This window comes from Mesoplodon bidens (genome assembly GCF_964165515.1).
Source record: "Mesoplodon bidens genome assembly, chromosome: 1".
In the NCBI taxonomy this organism is placed as follows: Eukaryota; Metazoa; Chordata; class Mammalia; order Artiodactyla; family Ziphiidae; genus Mesoplodon; species Mesoplodon bidens.
The window spans coordinates 125,717,185-125,738,487 of record NC_138176.1 but is presented as its reverse complement, the minus strand read 5'-3'; the positions used below and the strand labels follow the sequence as shown (position 1 = coordinate 125,738,487).

General features: G+C 35.4%; 1 protein-coding gene and 1 pseudogene across 3 annotated transcripts in view; both read right to left on the bottom strand.

The window, feature by feature from the left end:
- Positions 1-3,941: 3,941 nt before the first annotated feature.
- LOC308619815 (large ribosomal subunit protein uL1-like) lies at positions 3,942-4,591 on the bottom strand (annotated as a pseudogene). Its single transcript has one exon. The product of its transcript is annotated as a large ribosomal subunit protein uL1-like (transcript).
- A 499-nt stretch (positions 4,592-5,090) lies between these two features.
- The window catches only part of CENPC (centromere protein C), a 92,272-nt gene continuing 76,059 nt past the window's right edge, over positions 5,091-21,303 (bottom strand). For both annotated transcript variants that reach the window (XM_081249480.1, XM_081249481.1), the window contains 6 exons: positions 15,404-15,508; positions 14,478-14,606; positions 13,815-13,910; positions 11,761-11,915; positions 6,471-6,561; positions 5,091-5,309 (listed from right to left, as the gene is read on the bottom strand). In XM_081249480.1, coding sequence (XP_081105606.1) covers positions 5,239-5,309; positions 6,471-6,561; positions 11,761-11,915; positions 13,815-13,910; positions 14,478-14,606; positions 15,404-15,508 — 647 coding nt within the window. In that variant the 3' untranslated portion in view covers positions 5,091-5,238. The remainder of the gene's footprint in view (positions 5,310-6,470; positions 6,562-11,760; positions 11,916-13,814; positions 13,911-14,477; positions 14,607-15,403; positions 15,509-21,303) is intronic.

Genomic DNA, 21,303 nt, shown 5'->3' with positions numbered 1-21,303 from the left:
GCCACCATTGCCTGCATGGCGCACCAACTCCTGAATTTGTATCTTTTGAGTTATTACTTTAATGGCAGCTGTAGATATTTCTATATTCATGTTAAATTTATCCTAGTCTCTGTCAGGTCACCGCTAACTTCATTTTGGTAAAAATATAGCAACTTTGCATCTATGTAGCTTCTTTTCCCCTTTTAATCTGTGCTATCGTTGTTGTGTAGATTATAATATGCATATATTTGATTGTGTATTTATATATCCCAACAAGTTGGTGATACAATTATTGCTTTGAATTATCTTTTCAATTAAGAGAAAACATATAACCAATCTTTTATATTTAATACCTTTGGTACTCGTCATTCCACGCTGTGTATCTAACTTATCATCGGGTGTGTTTCTTTTCAGCCTTAAGAATTTCAGTATTTCTTACAGGTTAGGTCTATTAGCAACAAATTTTCTCAATTTTTTTTATACCTGAGAATATTTTCATTTTGACTTCATTTCTGAATGAATGTTCCACTTGATATACAATTCTGGGTGTTTTCTTTTGTTCCAGCACTTTGTGTCATTCCATTATCTTCTATCCTCCATCATTTCTGACAAGAAGTCCATTGTTAAACATATTATTGTTCCATTCTATGTGATGAGTCATTTTCTCTGGCTCCTTTGAGGAGTTGTCTTTTATCATTTTGACTATGTTGTTTCTAGTTATGGTGCTCTTTTTACTTACCCTACTGTTGATTTGGTGAGCTATTTGCATCTAAATGTTAATGTTTTTAATCAACTTTCGAAAGTTTGGAGCTATTGTTCAAAAATTTTGTCTCCTCTTCTCTTTCTCTCCTCTCCTTCGCCAACTCCCTTTATACATGTTGGAATGCTTGTCATTGTATCACAGGTCTTTAGGGTTCTTCTGTTCATTTTTTCAATCTTTTAAAATTCTTTGTATACTTTCTATTGATATATCTTCAAATAAATGATCTCTGCTACCTCAAATTTGCTGTTGAGTCCATCTAATAATTTTTATTTTTAATTCAGTCACGCTTTTTAACTCTAGAATTCAAATTTGGTTATTTTTTATAGTTTATATTTCTCTATAGATTATATATATAATTTATATACATTTTTTCTGTTGACTCATTTCTAACATTTTAACCTTTAATTCTTTGAGCTTGTCTATTAATTCCTGAAGTCTTTGCTAATCTAACATTTAGGCCCATACAGACTCAGTTTCCATTAGCTGCTGATTTTTTCCCTTAGTACGTTTCACACTTTTCTATTTCTTTGCATGTCTAATAATTTTTGGCTGAAAACTAGACATTTTAGGTAATTTATTATAGCAAATCTAGACTGTGTTTTACATCTAAGGAGTGTCTTTTATCATCTTGCCTGTACTCAAACTGTGGAATCTATTGGCCTGTGATGTGGAGCTATTGGCTGTCTCTGCTCATTTTTTCAAATTCTTTACTTCAATTTTCATCCTGGCTCCCCAGGGGTAGCCTCTGTCTCTGAATAGCTTAATAGTCAGCTAATGATTTGGACAGAAGTTAACATCACACACTTGAGTCTATAAGCCTTCTACCCTCTGCTAACTGTTCTCTGTGTGAGATGGGAGATATATTCAATATTGCAGCCAGTTCTCAAGTCCCCCTTGGCTTTCATTTTTTGCCATGCTCTCTCAAGTCCACCCTGTGCATGCATCATTTCTGAGTTAGACTGGGATGCTTGGTGTACAGCATGTTTTGATATACTTAGTGAAATGATTACTACAGTCAAACTAATTAGCATACCCATCTCCTCAGTTTTCCGTGTGTGTGTGTTGTATGTGGTGCAACCACTTGAAATCTACTCTTAGCGAATTTCCAGTATACAATAGAGTATTAACTATAGTCATCATGTTGTACATTAGGACTCTAGAACTTACTCATTCTACATAACTACAACTTTCTACCCTCTGAGCAACCATCTGTCCATTTTCTCCACCCCACCCCCCTCGCCCCTGGTAACCACTGCTCTGTTCTCTGCTTCTATGAGTGTGATTTTAGACTTCATATATAACTGAGATCATTTTCCAAAAAAGACATACAAAGGGCCAGCAGGTAATGAAAAGATGCTCATCATCACTAATCATCAGGGAAATGCAAATCAAAACCACAATGGCTTATCACCTCAAATCTGTTAGAAAGGCTGGTATCAAAAGGGTAAAAGATAACAAGTGCTAGTGAAGATGTGAAGAAATGGAAACTCTTTTACACTGTTGGTGGAAATATAAAGTGGTACAGCCTTAATAGAAAACAGTATGGAAGTTCCTCAAAAAATTAAAAATAGAACTACCATACAATTCAGTAATCCCTCTTTTGCATATATATCCAAAGGAAATGAAATCAGTACCTTGAAGAGATATCTGCCCTCCTATGTTCATTACAGCATAACTCACAAGAGTCAAGATAAGGAAAAATTCTTGAAGGAAATTAAAAGTGCTACTCTAGTGAATATATGAATGATAAGAAAGTGAAAGAGCCTTATTGACATGGAAAAAGTTTTAGTGTTCTGGACGGAAGATCAAACCAGCCACAGCATCCTCTTAAGACAAAGCCTACACCAGAGCAAGGCTCTAACACTCTTCAATTCTATGAAGGCTGAGAGAGGTAAGGAAGCTGCAGAAGTCTGAAGCCAGCAGAGGTTGGTTCATGAAGTTTAAGGAAAGAAACTGCCTCCATAATATAAAAGTGCAAGGTGAAGCAAGTACTGATGTAGAAGCTGCAAGTTATCCAGAAGATCTAGCTAAGGTAATTCATGAAGGTGGCTACAATAAGCCAACAGATTTTCAGGGTAGGCAAAAGAGACTTATATTGGGGAAAATGCCATCTAAGACTCACAGCTAGAGAGGAGAAGTCAATGCCTAGCTTTAGTTTCAGAGGACAGGCTGTCTCTCTTTAGGGGGAAAGACAGCTGGTGACTTTAAGTTGAAGCCAATGCTCATTTACCATTCCAAAAATCCTAGGGCCCTTAAGAATTATGCTAAATTTACTCTGTTTGTACTCTATAAATAAATGGAACAAAGCCTGGATGACAGCGCATCTCTTTACAACATGGTTTTCTGAGTATTTTAAGCCCACTGTTGAGGACTACTGCTCAGAAAAAAAATGATTCCTTTCAAAATATCACAGCTCACTGACAACGCACCTTGTCACCCAAGAGCTCTACTGGACATGCACAATGAGATTAACGTTGTTTTCATGCCTCCTAACACAACATCCATTCTGAAACCCATGGATCAAGGAGTAATTTTGACTTTCAAGTCTATTAGTTAAGAAATATAGTTCAGGAGGCTATAGCTGCCATAGATATGATTCCTCTGATGGATCTGAGGAAAGTAATTCAAAAACCTGCTGGAAAGGATTCAACATTCTAGATGCCATTAAGAACATTCATGATTCGTGGGAAGAGGTCAAAATACAACATGAATACAGGAGTCTGGAAGAAGTTGATTACAACCCTAATGGATGACTTTGAGTGGTTCAAGACTACAGTGGAGGAAGGAACATAAGATGTGGTGGAAATAATGAGAACTAGAATCAGAAGTGGAGTCTGAAGATGTGACAATTGCTACAATACCCTAATAAAACTTTTAACAGATCAGGCGTTGCTTCTTAAGGATGAACAAAGAAAGCTGTTTCTTGAAATGGAATTTATACGTGGTGAAGATGTTGGAATGACTGTAGAAATGACAAGACTGTTGAAACGATGACAAAGGATTTAGAATTTTATAGCTGATAAAGCAGCAGCAGGGTTTGAGAGGGCTGACTCCAATTTTGAAAGAAGTTCTACTGTACTTAAAATGCTATCAAACAGCACTGCATGCTACAGAGAAATCATTTGTGAAAGGAAGTCAATAGGTGCAGCAATTGATCTTTTTTTTTTTAATGCTGGCAGTATGGTTTATTAAGCTGTACCTTAGTATAGGTGCTGGGGCTTGCCCATGGTGCTCTTAATGTACAAAGCCTGTACGTTCTGCCAATTTTTCTTGAGCAATGACACCAGGAAGATAACAGCTAAGTGGATGTTGTACACAAGCTCATCATCTGTCATCTTCACGTGGGCAACAGCCTCTGTCAGATACAGCACCTCCTTCATCTGGAACTTGATCATGGACTTCACCTCATCAACTTTGGCCACCATGTTCTCATTGGGGGTCAGCAAGGGAACTTGCCAGCATTATTCAGGCCTGGGCCCAGGATTCATGGGATCTGCTTGATCACAGACTCTGGAGCCAAAAAGGCATCATACTTCTTGGCCATCTTCTTGACAAGTTTCTTATTCTTGTTGAGTTTCTTCAACACCTCAATGCCCATGTGGGAGATTATCCACAGCCTTGGCCTCATCACAATGCTGCTGGTCCCCCAAAACACATATGGAGAACTTGGGGCAGAGAGTGGACTTAAGCCTGACAGTGCTGAGAAGGGTTTGTCCTTCTGAGGTCATAGTTCCTCAGGCTGATCTTTAGCTCCACCATCTCCAAAACCTTCTGGCGCTTGCACTGGTTCCCGTGTAGGACTTTCCGCACTGCCTTGTACAGGGTGTCACGGGAGACTCTGCTGCTCATGGTGCCTCACACCACAATAACCGAAGAAAGCTATTGTCTTATTTTTTTAAATTGCCATAGCCACCCCAACCTTCAGCAACCTCCACCCTCATCAGTCAGCAGCCATCAACCTCAAGGCAAGACCCTCCACCAGCAAAAAGATTATGACTCACTGAAGGTATCAATGATGGTTAGCATTTTTTAGCAATAAAGTATTTCTTAAATGAAGCTATATGCATTAATTTTGAGACATAAAGCTACTGCACACCTAACAGATGACAGTATAGTGTAAACGTAACTTTTATACGCACTGGGAAATCAAAAAAATTGTGACTCACTTTATTGCAATATTCACTTTATTGTGGTGGTCTGGAATCAAGCCCACAACCTTTCCAAGGTATGCCTGTATATCACTGGGAGCAGTGATTTTGGTGTTCCTTTCATGTTATTAAAATACTATGAACATGGTTATCACTACAGGCTATGTGTATATTCGTGGAAAAATTAGAAGATACATATGGAAGTTTGTAATGTTTATTGAAACAAGTACACAACACTGAATATTTTAAAACATTACGAATAATTACAACATCTCAACTACACAATGTGTTTTATATGTATGTATGTAAATATATATATACACACATATTTAAACTTTGCTTCATCTTTCAACTTTTTATCTGTGTAAAAAGAAGAACACTTTCCTCATTCAGGAGATTTTTGATGTTGTAATAATTACCTAGAAATAAAGTGATAAGAAAATTAAAAATTATTTCCATAGGAATCATTCCCTTTTGATTAAATGTTTAGTAATCACTAAGACCTATTACAGTATATAGTGTCAAATTAAATAAAATCATCTAACATCAAATAACTTATTTAATTCCATGAACTGAAAAATCCAAGGACCATCTGTGATCCAGATAAAGCTTAAAATGATGTAAATTTCACATCATTTTGATAATGAATGCAAAAAGAGATTAGACAAGGGTGCAGATAGGAAAAAAAATCTCCCTCTGAATCCAATCATGTTTTGGGGTGTTTTTTTTGTTTTTTTAAATTGAAGTATAGGTGATTTACAATGTTATATTAGTTTCAGGTATACAACAGTGATTCAATTATTTTTATAGTTTATACTCAATTTAAAGTTATTATAAAATATTTTCTATATTCCCTGTGCTATACATTACATCCTTGTATCTTATTTATTGTATACTTTGTAGTTTGTACCTCTATTCCTCTTCCCCTATCTTGCCCCTTCCCTCTACCCCTCTCCCCACTGGTAACCACTAGTTTGCTCTCTGTATCTATGAGTCTGATTCTGTTTTGTTATATTAATTTGTTTGTGTTCACAACAGTGTTGGCACATACAAAGGACTACATAAATATAGCTATTATTATTGTTTCCTTTCATTAGAATGTAAGCTCCATGAGGGCAGGGATTTTTTTTCTGTATCCCACACTCTTAGAGCAATACTTGGTAGACTCTCAATCACATTTGTTGAATGAATGAACAAATTAAAATTCCTATCTCCAAAGACTTGTGCTCCAATAGCTTATGAAGCACACTATTCTTTATGTTTAAAATAACCAACTAAAAATTGTTTGACTACATAATGTCTTTGAGATAACATAGGGGAAAAATTTTCTTTCTACTCTGGATACAACATATCTTCTATTTTTATATTCAGCAATTAGCAACTCATTCAGTTTTCATGTACCAAAACACTGATATACTTATCTAATAAAAAAAAATTAAAAGAAAATATGCACCAAACTTCTTTGGCATCAGTCACATCATGCTTCATTTTGACCACTGTGGCTTCCATTTTCATGGTGCTCATGAGCAACTACATAAGTATTCAACTATGCAAAAGAAAAGGTTTTTAATTATTCTTACCTGAAGGAACATAGAATGAATCCCCAGTTGTTATTACATAAGGTGTTTCGTGTAAGGTACATAAAAGGTCACCAAAGTTAACATAAAAAATCTGTAAAATTAAAAATTAAAATCTCATTTCAAATTTAACACCACAACAACTACACTCCAAAGAAACTTAAAAGTAAATGTGGTAGGCAGAATAAGGGCCCTCCAAAGATATCCATGCTCTAATCTCCAGAATTTGTTAGTCACATGGCAAAGGAGACCTCGAGATGGTGAGATTATCCTGGATTACCTAAATGGGCCCAATCTAATTACATAAACCTTACTTGAAAGTGGACAATTTTCCTACTGGAAGCAGACGAGAGATGAAGCAGAGAAGTCAGAGAAATTTGAAGCATGAAAAGGGCTTTCACTGTTGCTGGCACTGAAGATAAGAGAGCCATAAGCCAAGGAGTATAGACTATTTCTAGACACCCCAGCCAACAGCCAGTGAGGAAACAGGAACCTCAGCCCTACAACCACGTGAAACTGAATTCTGCCAACAACCTGAATGAATTTGAAACAGATTCATTCTAAAAGCCTTCAGAGAGGAATACAGATCTCACAACACCTTGATTCCAGCCTAGTGATACTCTAAACAGAGTACTCAGCCAAGCCCACCTGACTTCTAACCTACGTATCTGTGAGATAATAAATGAGAGTTGTTTAAATTTGTGGTAATTTGTTAAAGCAGTAATAGAAAACTAGTATAGGAAAACATTTCTTTTGTTCTTCCTTATTATTTACCAGTTTATGAAAATTCAGAACCATTGTAAAGAATATCACTTAGCTATATTAGAAAAATAGCTAGGTTTTATGTACACCTCTTTAAAGGTTACATGCTTGGTATATGTAACTTAATCTGACCGATGAATCAAAGAGAACAAAAAGCAAAAAAAAAAAAAAGTACATTTAAACAAGCATCAACATTAAGAAAGTAAAAGAGGATAAATATAGTGCTCAGTCATACAGGCTTCCATATTCAAACACAGCAAATTTTACATTTTATATATAGATAGCACCTGGCAATGACCTTTTTTTTTGACAACTAAATACAAAATGTAGGGCCTTCAAACTCTGAGATTCAAATTCTGAGATTCAGCCATCAGGAATATTTTGCCTCAGAGAATTATGCCTTCTTCTCCTTTTTTTTCTTACCACTTTTGTAAAATGAGCCTAAAATACCAGAAAAATGAGAGCAGCTAGCACTTATCCAGCACTTACCCCATGCCAGCCACTGTTCTAAGCACTTCATTTTTACTCATTTAATGTATACATCTATCAATGAGACAGTACTATTTTAATAGCTTTTCACAGATGAAGAAAATGAGGCACAGAGAAGTGTAACTTTCCAAGGTCACAATGTAAATGGAACAGCTGGAATTTGAACTCAGGTACTTTGATTCCAGAATCCATGTTCTTAACCACTACAATATACTCTCTCAATGGAAAAAAAGTTCTTAAAGTGGTTCTAAAGGTATTTTTTATAATTTAATAAAAGAAATATATTTATTACATCCAAAGTTATTTGCCTAAAAAAAGGAACACACACACTACCCAGAAAGTCAAGCATGTATTTATAGATGTTTTTTCCTTATCTATTCAGATTGGCTCTCTATGCACACCTCTCCCCACTTCTGCAAACATTTTACTAAGAATGCTTTTGAAATACACAAAAATAGAATGATGAACTCCCACAAATAAATATTGAACCCTGATACCCTGCTCTTTTCAAAGTCTGATTCCCCCATTCCATATTATTTTGAAATAAATGCCCAGCATCATAAACCATCTGTAAATATTTCAATGTGTACTGAAAGACCAAAGTCCTTTTTTAAAACATGACAACACTGTTGTCACACATAAAAATAAATGAATATTTAGTGTTAAACACCCAGTCAATATTCAGATTTCCAGTTGGCTCTTCAATGTCTTACTTTTAAGGGTTTGTTTGAATTGGGATCCAAGTAAGAGTCACATATGGTCAGTGCTTGATCTATCTTTTAAAGCACTCAATCTATTGAGTGGTTATCAATTTGGGGGTGATTCTGTCCCTCAGGGGACAATTGGCAATGTCTGGGAACATTTTTAATTCTCACAACTAGAGGGGTACTACTGGAATCTAGTGCATAGAGGCCAGGGTTGCTTCTAAACCTCTTACAATGCATAGGATAACCTCCCTACAACAAAGAATTATTGAGTCCAAAATGTCAATAGTGCCACGGTTGAGGACCCTGATCTCTATACATTCCAAGTGGTTGCCTTTTTTATTCCTTGCACCTTATTTATTAAAGAAATCAAGCAGCAAAATTTGTTTTAAAAATCTTCACATAGCTGGATTTTGCTTATTACAATGCGAGGTTGTCATCTGAAAAGTCTGCCATTCTTTATTTCCTGTAAATTGGTGGTTAGATCTAAGGACTTAACTTCAGGTGGTTGTGTGTGGGTTTTGTTTTGTTTTTTTTTAAAGAAGGTGGGGAAGGCAAGACTACTTCATAGACAGTGTTGTATTCTTCCATCAGGAGACACATAATGTCTGGTTGTGTTCTTTTTAGATGTTAGTAGACAATGATGCTAGAACCAATGGTTTATTGGGTGTTGTAAAATGATAATAGTCCATTCTGACATTCATTCTTCATTTATTAATTGGACTATTTCTAAAAAGGATAAACTTCCCCTCATCTATTATTTGATTACCTAGTAGTACAGTTTATATGAGAACAGCAGAATAAATGTTTAATTATTTTCCTTTACTTACCATATTTGTCAAAGTGAGTTGGCTTCCTAGAATTCTCCGACAGTGATGAGTTAAGTTTTTCTTTTTGTAGTAGCCTTACAAATTCATGGGTTTAGATATAATTGATGCATATCAATCCAATGAATTTATTCTTATTGATACTCAAGTTTTCATATCTTTGTCCAGAGAGAGCAGCTTCCAGTTGGATCCTGAGACCTTATGACCCAATCCTAACAGTATTTGATAGTCTGCTATCAGGTATGATAAATATTCCAAGCTCAGTCCCAGGCCTGGAATCAGACATTTCTCTAAGGAACTCTGGTTCCTTTAAGTGTATTGTTATCACTTTTTTGATTTTTTACCTCTGGAACAATTATTGTCTAGTTTTTCATATATTTCTACCTTTTGATCTATTTGGGTTTTTTCTCTCTTCTGGTTTTTGACTGGTCTTCCACATCACTTAACTTTAATATTTTCCAATTCTTTTTTTTTAAACATTAATTAATTAATTAATTAATTTGGCTGCATCGGGTCTTAGTTACAGCATGTGGGATCCTTCACTGCAGTGCGCAGGCTCTTCGTTGCAATGCGCGGGCTTCTCTCTAGCTGTGGCGCACGGGCTTAGTTGCCGCGCGGCATGGGGGATCTTAGTTCCCCAACCAGGGATCGAACCTGCATCTGCTGCATTGGAATGCAGATTCTTAACCACTGGACCACCAGGGAAGTCCCAATATTTCCCATTTCTTAATACCCTTTTGTTTTCTAGGAGAGCTCCACAACAAACTCCCATAGTTAATTTGTTCATTCTTCTGTGGTTTGAATTTAACAGATCTAACACTGCTACTTTCCCTTTTACTCATTATCTAGACCTGAGTTTGAAAGAAAGAGTTAATGGCTTATGCTGGTTCTCCATCTTGCCCTTTTGCTTCTCAAAAGCATATATTTAAAAGTGTGCTTCATTTTTTTAAAATGTAAAAATACTCCCCTTGTTATTAAAAAAAAAACCCTTTAAGTCTAGTTTTCATTATAAAAACTTAAAGGCAATATTTAGAAAAAACAAAAATAAACTATAATCACCTACTGACATGTTATTTTCTATAGTTCCTTCAAGGTTCTGTCATTTTCATTTTTAATTTTTACTCAGAAAAAAATAAAAAGAATTTTCTACTTTGCAGTTTCCTTAAATATTTATCCTAAAGGTGTTCCTATATGGCTATTCTGCAAAATAATATACTTAAATTAATATTAAAATGTTTAGTATAGCACCTGGAACATGTAAGTGCTATATAGCTGATTATCATATATAATGGTTTATCTCATTACTAAGTCAAAATATAAATATAACCATTTTTTCCTGCAGCACACATTTCAGTGGTTTCCAATTTTTGCAATTACTGTCTATGTTAAAATAAAGAGCTACATATGTTCAAACACTTCGAAACATTTACTATTCAATATTCCTTTTTTAAAGGAATAAAGGCATTATAGCTTAATGGGTAACTACAGTTAGTTCAATGATGACATTTCATAATGCTTATTTTCATTATTAATTGATCCTTAAAATGATTACACAGGGATTATCTATTACTTTAGTTAGTTTAATATGTTATATTTACTCTTTTAATACCACCTGGAGATCTATAACATTTTAAGATTGGATTAAAGAATATTTTTAAATACTTTAGATCTGGATTCTACATTCTACATACATGCTACTGATGTAGCAATAAATTATTCTTTTACTCTTCTGTGTATCTTCTCCTTTCCCTGCCTTGATTTGCCCTTCTTAGTTAATATAAACTGAAGGGTCCTGATGCTCTTTCTGTTTCTCCTTTGTGGGCTTACTTTCATTTTATCAGTAAAAAGAACTGTTTTGAACCATGATTTCATAGGTTCCTGAAATGTTACTTACTGAAAGATGTACCTCAGATATAACATGTTTTAAATACTGGTATGATATTAAATATTCTTTAAATCTGGTGATTTTCAAAATCTTTCATTTTCAAATTCAAAATTCAAAAATTATCTGATATAAATACAGTGTTATAGGGGGGTGTGTCTCCAATGAGAAAGAGACAGAGAGACAGACTCAGAGAAGAGAGACTCACCTTGAGTCTCATTATAACTTCAGCCAATAATACTGCTATATACAGTAATATATTCTTTAGTACTTACTGAAGCAACTAGCTTCCAGTCCTCAATCTGCTGTTACACTTAATCTCAATAATCTCCTCCAGCTCTAAAATTCTAATGATTTGTTTGCAAACCTAATTTCAAGGATTCTTTTAAGTAAAGACCATTCCCTAAACTTCTGAATCTCAAGCCTACACTGCTATGCACAGAACAAGTACTTTTAAAGAGACATTGGTTGACTGACTTTAAACAGATGAAAAACACTAAAAAATTATCTGTGCACTATAGTAATCATATATCATTTCTGAGGAAATAGTATTTTTAACGCTTCATCAAGTCCAACAAATCAGAGTTGTGCCAAGAGCAAAACATAAATATATGGAAAAATACACTCACCAATGTGTCTAGGCCTACATGCTGCTTTCCCTTTTCTTGATGTGGTCCTAATACCAATTTTCCAGTAGAAAAAAATGGTGTGTCCAATGTTTTATATACTTTCAACTCACCATGTTCAACACAAAATTGGTATGTATCTCGTGGCCTTACAAGATCTAAGGGAAAAAAATTAATATAAGTACAAAGTAATAGCAATTACATTTCTCTAATACAGCATATACACACATAAACCTGCCTTAGAAAGATAGATGTGATTAATATCACTGACTCTGGAGCTAGAATGCCACAGGTCAGATCCTATCTCTGTCTTACAAGCTGTGTGAACTTAGCCAAGTTGCTTATCCTCTCTATTTGTGCCTACATTTTCTTTTCTGTAAAATGGGATAATAATACTTCATCTATGTTAGAGTTGTGAATATCAAATGACTTAAAGTGTGTAAAGTATTTAAAATACTGGCACAAAGTAAGCATTAGGTAAGTCTTGGCTATTAATAATAACAATGGTAGTATTACTATTTTTCCCATAATAGCTCAGACAGAAAACAAAATCAGCTAAGAGACAAGAAAGGATCCTATCTTTAAAAAGTTTAACATAGCCACAATACAAATGTATCATTACCATGTCAGTAAATTCCTTTGTGCTTGCTTGGCTGATTATTAAATAACAAGATTTTTATTTATTTATCAGGTAAAGCCTCTAAGTAATCGGAGTTCTAAATGTAGCTCACAAATTACTGTATCACTTTTTTTTTTTCTTTTTTTTTTTTGCGGTACGCGGGCCTCTCACTCTTGTGGCCTCTCCCGTTGCGGAGCACAGGCTCTGGACGCACAGGCTCAGCAGCCATGGCTCCCGGGCCCAGCTGCTCCACGGCATGTGGGATCTTCTCTGACCGGGGCACAAACCCGTGTCCCCTGCATCGGCAGGCAGACTCTCAACCACTGCACCACCAGGGAAGCCCTACTATATCACTTTTTAATTTCCCTTTTACTTACAACCTTTTCCAGACCTATAATTAATACATTTTTCTATCATCAGCTTCTGACTGTACTCCCACAGACTACAGGATAAATACATAGGCTCAAGAAACAAAAAGTGATGAATTCTTGACAACACACAACTTTTTTAACCTGATACAGTATAGCAATGTTTTTAGTTAAGACACTTCACTAAACAAAATTCTCTGTGCTTCTACCTCTGTTGCCAAATAAACAATCTGGAATATAGAAATAACTTTGCTACTTAAGATATCAAATGGAACCTATGCCACAGCCAAAATTTTAAGTGTAAATACTGCCTCTCTGGTTTGAGATATCTGTCCTCTGACTTGGGATAAATAGTCCCAAGCACTCACTGGTACAGTCATAACAGTTGTTAAAATATTTAAATATTTCCTGTATGTATATATTCCCTGGTTGGTAAACAGCTGAGTGTCCCCTACTTAACCCCACCACTCTATAGCCCATCCCTTGGGACCTCCCATGTTGTCCTAGACACTAAATGTTTAATGCCTATTAAGTATAGGAGGAGGCTTCTAGGACCCTGTACCAGCCTTAAGGTTCAGCATGGCATTTGTTTGGCTGACAGATGCCCTTGCTAGTCATCTCCAGAAAGGTTTTATGCCCCAGATACCAATATTAGCATCTCACAGCACCAAAGCCTGTCTAAATCCTGCCACAATCTCCATCTGGTCTCACAGTAAGAGTGTATCCGGGAGTCTACCAGTTAACTTGCTACAGTTCCCTATGAACAGCCCCTGTCTGCTTGTGTCCTCCTGGTCAAAGAAGGCCTGGACCCTACTGGCGGAGGCAACACTCCTGATGGTAGCACTTGTATCACAGAGGACAACTGCATGGTGCTATGTGTACCCTGGAGGTTGTCTGCCATCAATTCCCCTAGTGTAGTCCTCATACAGGCTGCTTATTTGAATTAGACTCTCTACTAGACTTTGGCTCTGAAAGATCTGGGGAGAGAAAGGGAAAGCAGACAAGCCAGACTTCAGTTTGTCCTTACTAGTTGTTAAATTAAGTATTCTCAATATCAACCCTGATCTTACCCATAAGAATAATCTCTCGTGTTTCTGGGTCCTTTACCCTCGTTGGCTGCAAAGGATCTCCCAGAGGTATATTCATATTTACCACGAATTTATTCTCTGCAAAAGAAATATCACTGAAATACTAACTACTTACTTAAAATTCTTTTCCATTACAAAAATCTAGTATGAAAATAGAGTTATGGACAAGTTTTAAAGGAAAATTGCCAGAGGCATATCTTTTTCCTGTTTATCAATGACCACTTTGATAAACAAAAATTCAAAAATCAGTGATTTACCACAGAAGCAAACATCCTAAACTTATTTTCTTACAACTTTTGAACTCTTGCATCATCAAGAAGTTAAATGGTGTTTTGCATATTCTCTAAGAGAGCTGAAGTACACAATACACTTTAAAAAGAATTCTTTAAAATGTTTATTTTAACCAAGATAAGCTTCATTTGACAGGGCAATTTACTCAGGTGGAAATGTTTTACACTCTGCTATTAATGATTTTTTTAAAAGAATAAAATCAGTTTACTTTCAAAATCTGAAAAAAATGTGGACATTAAAAAGATAATTTACCCTGAAGTAGTAGTATATCTGAAGCTTTTAGAGATTATTTCAAAATTTGCAAAGAGCTACTTCTCAAAGCACTGTTATTTAAAATAAGGAGTAAGTTCATACTTCTTTCATCATTATCAAGACAGATCCTTTTCCTATTAACTACTGTATTGACTCTTCCCAAGTTTCCTTTTGCTTTCCTTTTAGATGATACTTTGTCTGGGGAGAGTATTCCACCAATCACAAATCCTCCTGAAATTTAACCAAAAAAAAAAAAAAAAAAAAAAAAGGTAAATTATCATACCTGGCAAAGTGAAAATCTTGAAACAAAACTCATTAAATTAATACAGCACATTTCCTTTCAAAGTACCAAAGAATACATTAGTTTTACCACACTCTACAGTTAAAAATTCAAACAACACAAATAGCAACCAATTTCACTTGTCTCTAACTATCCTAAATCTAGAAGCACTGATGAAACATGACTGAATGATCTCTGTTGCTTGAAATCAAGTCATCAGTGGAAGTGTACAAAAAAAAAGATCAGCAATGAACTATTTATAGTAATTCACATGTCAGTTTAGTCCTTTGACTCAGAAATATACATCAAAAGAAAGGAAATAACTTTAAGATAACACTCACTATACTTTCTTTCCCACCCTCTACAATTTTTGTAGAAAAATATAAGAAAGTAGAATGAGAATAATAACGGGGAATACTTAATCTTTGACAGTTATAATTTTCTCATGTTCTGATCTAATGCTTCATTTTATGCAATTAAAAACCTTCCTAGGTAGTATAAAAATAAAAACACTCTATCAAGCCACATGCTCACCTCAAACTGCTACCAAAAAGAAAACAAATCAGCATCTCTATAGTAATCAGAGAAATCTGGACTTGAATCTATTCTTGTCACATTTTTGGAGGATGATGATTAAATAAGGTAATGTATATAAATACATAAGACAGTACTTGGCACGTAATGTACCTAAATAAATTGTAGCAATTATCATTATTATTATTTTGGGACACTAAAGCATAAATTTTACCAGATGGCCTTCCTTGATACTCTATTCGCTCCCCTCGCCAGTATTCCAAAGGTTTTGATCGTGTTCTCATGGTCCTGCGAACATTTGGTGTGTTGGAGGGCAATACTGTAAAAAGACATCAGACAAAAAATGCACATATATGTTTAGTTGGATGATACTCTGCAGTGAAAAGATTGATATTACTTTCTAGAACACAAATGCTTCTAGACAGAACACTAGAAAAACAAATTTTAAGACATATTTGTGCTATTAAAGAAATGCCAAGCTACTAGATTGGAAAAGATTTAAAAACATGGTAACGAACATTCACGGTTAATGATGTTAAAGGTACACCGGAATTCTCATATATTGTAGGTGGAAATGTAAACTGATTGATGACAATTTGACAATACCTATAATTGTAATACTGTTTGACGTAGAAATTTCATTTTTAGAAAATGAGTTTGCAAAATATTCACAAAAATGGGCAAAGATATAGGTGTTAAGAACATTCATGGTAGTACTGTTCATAATAGAAACAGAAAAGAAAAGGCAAAAAGCAAACTGAAAACCACCTAAATGCTCCACAATAGGAATTTATAAATCAGGGGTGGTTATGTATACATGTGTTTGTGTGTATACACACATATCTACTTGTTTTATCTGAATAATGCAAAGTTCTATATACTAAGTTTGTTGGCTACATAATCAACTTCCTATGTTCTTACTTAGTTCTGGTTTGCTGGAGTTGTCCAATTCTGAAAGTGGTTTAACAGAATCTCCCAGTCTAACTGTATTGTTTAAATTAAAATCTCCTTGCTTTTTCTTAGCTTTTTTCCTTTACACATTTCAGTTGCTAGGTTGTTTGGTACATAGTAGTTTATGATTTTTCTATCTTCTTCATAAAGTGCTAATTTTATTATTACAAGTCCTTCATCCTGTTCAGCACTTTTAACCTTAAATTTCAATTCACCTAATATTAAAAATACACTACTTTCTTTCTGTTTATATTAGCCTACTTAATTCTTTGATAATCTTCTATTTTAAAACCTGTTTTAAGTGTTTCTTATAAACACATAGGTAAGTTTGTTTAACCAAATCTGATAGTCTCTATCTTACTAGAGGAATTCAATCCATTCACACTTATTTAGTACAACAAGTAATACACATCTATTTATTTCTTCCATTTTACTTTATATTTACAGGTTATTTTACATCAGTGATTCTTTTTTCCCCTCATTCTCACTGGTTTGGTCAGAATACCATTTCTTCCCCCATACCCCAAACCTTGGTCATTTCAAAGTTTACTGTGCTTTTTCACTCTAATATTGGTTACCTTCCCATTCCTGACACTCAACAGTCATACTCATTTCTCCATCATTATATTAACAACTATATCCCCTACCAAGATGTTATCTTCTCCTTTTTCTCATTTAGTAAAATGAAACTTTTAGACTACTTTTATTACCCCTCTTCCACTCCTACTCTCCTCCCCACCACACCAAGTTTTGTTAAGATAGTGTGGATTTCAAGCTACCACTGCAAAAATCCTTACTTAGTACTTATAAATCCCCAATCATATTAGCATTAAGTAGTAGACACATCCTAAGGTGTGAGCAATGAGACACACCTTTATATAATCCCCTTCCCTAGGATACATGTGGAACCTATGACACACTCAACAGAATATGGCAAAAGCAATGGGAAGTCACTTCTGTGATTACATCATGATCATACATATAAGACACTAGCAGAAGGAGAGAAAAATTCTTCCTTGCTCACTTTGGAGAAGCAAGCTGCCATACTGTGAAGGGTCTATGAAAAGGGTCATGCGACAAGGAACTGCAGGTGACCCCTAGATCGAGAGTAGTGGCCCATGGCTCACAGCCACCAAGGAAACATGTACCTCAGTCCTACAATTCCAATAAACTGAATTCTGCTAACAACTACATGAGCTTGTGGTGGTTAACAGGACCTCGAGCCTCAGATAAGACCATGTCCCAGGCTGAGACGTTGGACTGCAGCCTGTGAAACCCTTGAACAGAGGACCCAGCTAATTTGTGCCTGAGCTCCTGACCCATGGAAACCAAGGGATAATAATATGTGTTGTCTAAACAACTAAATTTGTAGTAATTTGGTACACAGCAACAGAAAACAAATATACATTGCTTAAATTTAACCACATATATTGAGAATCATTCCTCAGCACTGTTTCCTCTCCTTGAACTCATTTTTGACTTATATGATACTTGGTTAGATTACCTTACATGGATATTTTACATAGAGGAAACTAAACTTAATCTTGCGTTATCTGCAAAATAAATTCAGTTATCAGAAAGAAAGATATCTTGGCTAGTTGTAACAAAGGATTGTAATATATTGCTTTTTTTTTTACCATCTTTATTGGAATATAATTGCTTTACAATGTTGTGTTAGTACCTACTGTATAACAAGGTGAATAAGCTATATGTATACATATATCCCGATATCCCCTCCCTCTTGCACCTCCCTCCCACCATCCCTATCCCACCCATTGAGGTGGTCACAAAGCACTTAGCTGATCTCCCTGTGCTATGCAGGTGCTTCCCACTAGCTATCTATTTTACATTTCGTAGTGTAGTATGTATGTCAATGTTACTCTCTCACTTCGTCCCAGCTTACCCTTCTCCCTCCCCGTGACCTCAAGTCCATTCTCTAAGTCTGCGTCATTATTCCTGTCCTGCCCCTAGGTTCGTCAGACTCATTTTTTTTTTTTAGATTCCATATATGTGTGTTAGCATACAGTATTTGTTTTTCTCTTTCTGACTTACTTCACTCTGTATGACACACTCTAAGTCCATCCACCTCATACAAGTAACTCAATTTCATTTCTTTTTATGTCTGAGTAATATTCCATTGTATATATGTGCCACATCTTCTTTATCCATTCATCTGCCGATGGACACAGGTTGCTTCCATGTCCTGGCTATTGTAAATAGTGCAGCAAAGAACACTGTGGTACATGATCTTTTTGAATTGTGGTTTTCTCAGGGTATATGCCCAGTAGTGGGATTGCTGGGTTATATGGTAGTTCTATTTGTAGTTTTTTCAGGAACCTCCATACTGTTCCTCCATAGTGGCTGTATCAATTTACATTCCCACCAACAGTGCAAGAGGGTTCCCTTTTCTCCACACCCTCTCCAGCATTTATTGTTTGTAGATTTTGTGATGACCATTCTGACTGGTGTGAAGTGATACCTCATTGTAGTTTTGATTTGCATTTCTCTAATGATTAGTGATGTTGGGCATATTTCCATGTGTTTGTTGGCAATTTGTATATCTTATTTGGAGAAATATCCATTTAGGTTTTCTGCTCATTTTTGGATTGGGTTTTTTGTTGACATTGAGCTGCATGAGCTGCTTGTATATTTTGGAGATTAATCCTTTGTCAGTTGCTTCGTTTGCACATATTTTCTCCCATTCTTAGGATTGTTTTTTCATCTGGTTTATGGTTTCCTTTGCTGTGCAAAAAGCTTTTAAGTTTCATTAGGTCCAGTGGTTTATTTTTGTTTTCATTCCCTTTACTCTAGGAGGTGGGTCAAAAAGGATCTTACTGTGATTTATGTCATAGAGTGTTCTGCCTATGTTTTCCTCTAAGAGTTTTATAGTATCTGGTCTTACATTTAGGCCTTTAATCCATTTTATTTTTGGGTATGGTGTTAGGTAGTGTTCTAATGTCATTCTTTTAGATGTAGCTGTCCAGTTTTCCCAGCACCACTTATTGAAGAGGCTCTCTATTCTCCATTGTATATTCTTGCCTCCTTTATCAAGGATAAGGTGACCATATGTGCATGGCTTTATCTCTGGGCTTTCTATCCTGTTCCATTGATCCATATTTATCTGTTTTTTTTTGCCAGTACCATACTGCCTTGATTACTGTAGCTTTGTAGTACAGTCTGAAATCCGGGAGCCTGATTCCTCCAGCTCTGTTTTTCTTTCTCAAGATTGCTTTGGTTATTCAGGGTCTTTTGTGTTTCCATAAAAATTGTGAAATATTTTGTTCTGGTTCTGTGAAAAATGCCATTGGTAGTTTCACACGGATTGGACTGAATCTGTAGATTGCTTTGGGTAGTATAGTCATTTTCACAATGTTGATTCTTCCAACCCGAGAACATGATATATCTCTCCATCTGTTTGTATCATCTTTGATTTCTTTCATTAGTGTCTAATATTTTTCGGCATACAGGTCTTTTGTATCCTTAGGTAGGTTTATTCCTAGGTATTTTATTCTTCTTGTTGCAATGGTAAATTGGAGTGTTTCCTTAACTTCTCTTTCAGATTTTTCATCATTAGTGTTTAGGAATACAGGAGATTTCTGTGCATTAATTTTGTATCTTGCTACTCTACCAAATTCACTGATTAGCTCTAGTAGTTTTCTGGTAGCATCTTTAGGATTCTCTATATATAGTATCATGTCATCTGCAAACAGTGACAGTTTTACTACTTCTTTTCTGCTTTGGATCCCTTTTCTTTTTCTTTTCTGATGGCTGTGGCTAAGACTTCCAAAACTATGTTGAATAATAGTGGTGAGAGTGGGCAACCTTGTCTTGTTCCTGATCTTAGAGGACATGTTTTCAGTTTTTCACCACTGAGAACGATGTTGACTGTGGATTTATCATATATACCTTTTATTATGTTGAGGTAGGTTCCCTCTATGCCTACTTTCTAGAGAGTTTTTTCATAAATGGGTGTTGAATTTTGTCAAAAGCTTTTTCTGCATTTATTGAGATTATCATATGGTTTTTAATCCCTCAATTTGTTAATATGGTGTATCATATTAATTGATTTGCGTATACTGAAGAATCCTTGCATTCCTGGGGCAAACCCCACTTGATCATGGAGTATGATCCTTTTAATGTGCTGTTGGATTCTGTTTGCTAGTATTTTTTTGAGGATTTTTGCATCTATGTTCATCAGAGATACTGGCCTGTAGTTTTCTTTTTTTGTGACCTCTTTGTCTGGTTTTGGCATCAGAGTGATGGTAGCTTTGTAGAATGAGTTTGGGAGTATTCCTCCTTCTGCTATATTTTGGAAGAGTTTGAGAAGGATGGGTGTTAGCTCTTATCTAAATGTTTGATAGAATTTACCAGTGAATCCATCTGGTCCTGGGCTGTTTATTGGAAGATTGCTAATCACAGTTTCAATTTCAGTGCTTGTGACTGGTCTGTTTATATTTTCTATTTTTCCTGGTTCAGTCTCAGAAGGTTGTACTTGTCTAAGAATGTGTCCATTTCTTCCAGGTTGTCCATTTTATTGGCATAGAGTTGCTTGTAGTAATCTCTCATGATCCTTTGTATTTCTGCACTGTCAGTTGTTACTTCTCTGTTTTCATTCCTAATTCTGTTGATTTGAGTCTTCTCCCTTTTTTCTTCATAAGTCTGGCTAATGGTTTATCAACTTTGTTTATCTTCTCAAAGAACCAGCTTTTAGTTTTACTGATCTTTGCTATTGTTTCCTTCATTTCTTTTCTACTTATTTCTGATCTGATCTTTATGAATTCTTTCCTTCTGGTAACTTTGGGTTTTCTTGTCCTTCTTTCTCTAATTGCTTTAGGTGTAAGGTTAGGTTGTTTATTTGCGATTTTTCTTGTTTCTTGAGGTAGTATTGTATTGCTATAAACTTCCCTCGTAGAACTGCTTTTACTGCATCCCACAGGTTTTGGGTCGTCATGTTTCCATTGTCATTTGTTTCTAGGTATTTTTTGATTTCCTCTTTGATTTCTTCAGTGACCTCTTGGTTATTAAGTAGCGTATTGTTTAGCCTCCATGTGGTTGTATATTTTACAGTTTTTTTCCTGTAAATGATATCTAGTCTCATAGCGTTGTGATCAGAAAAGATACTTCATACAATTTCAATTTTCTTAAAATTTACCAAGGCTTGAT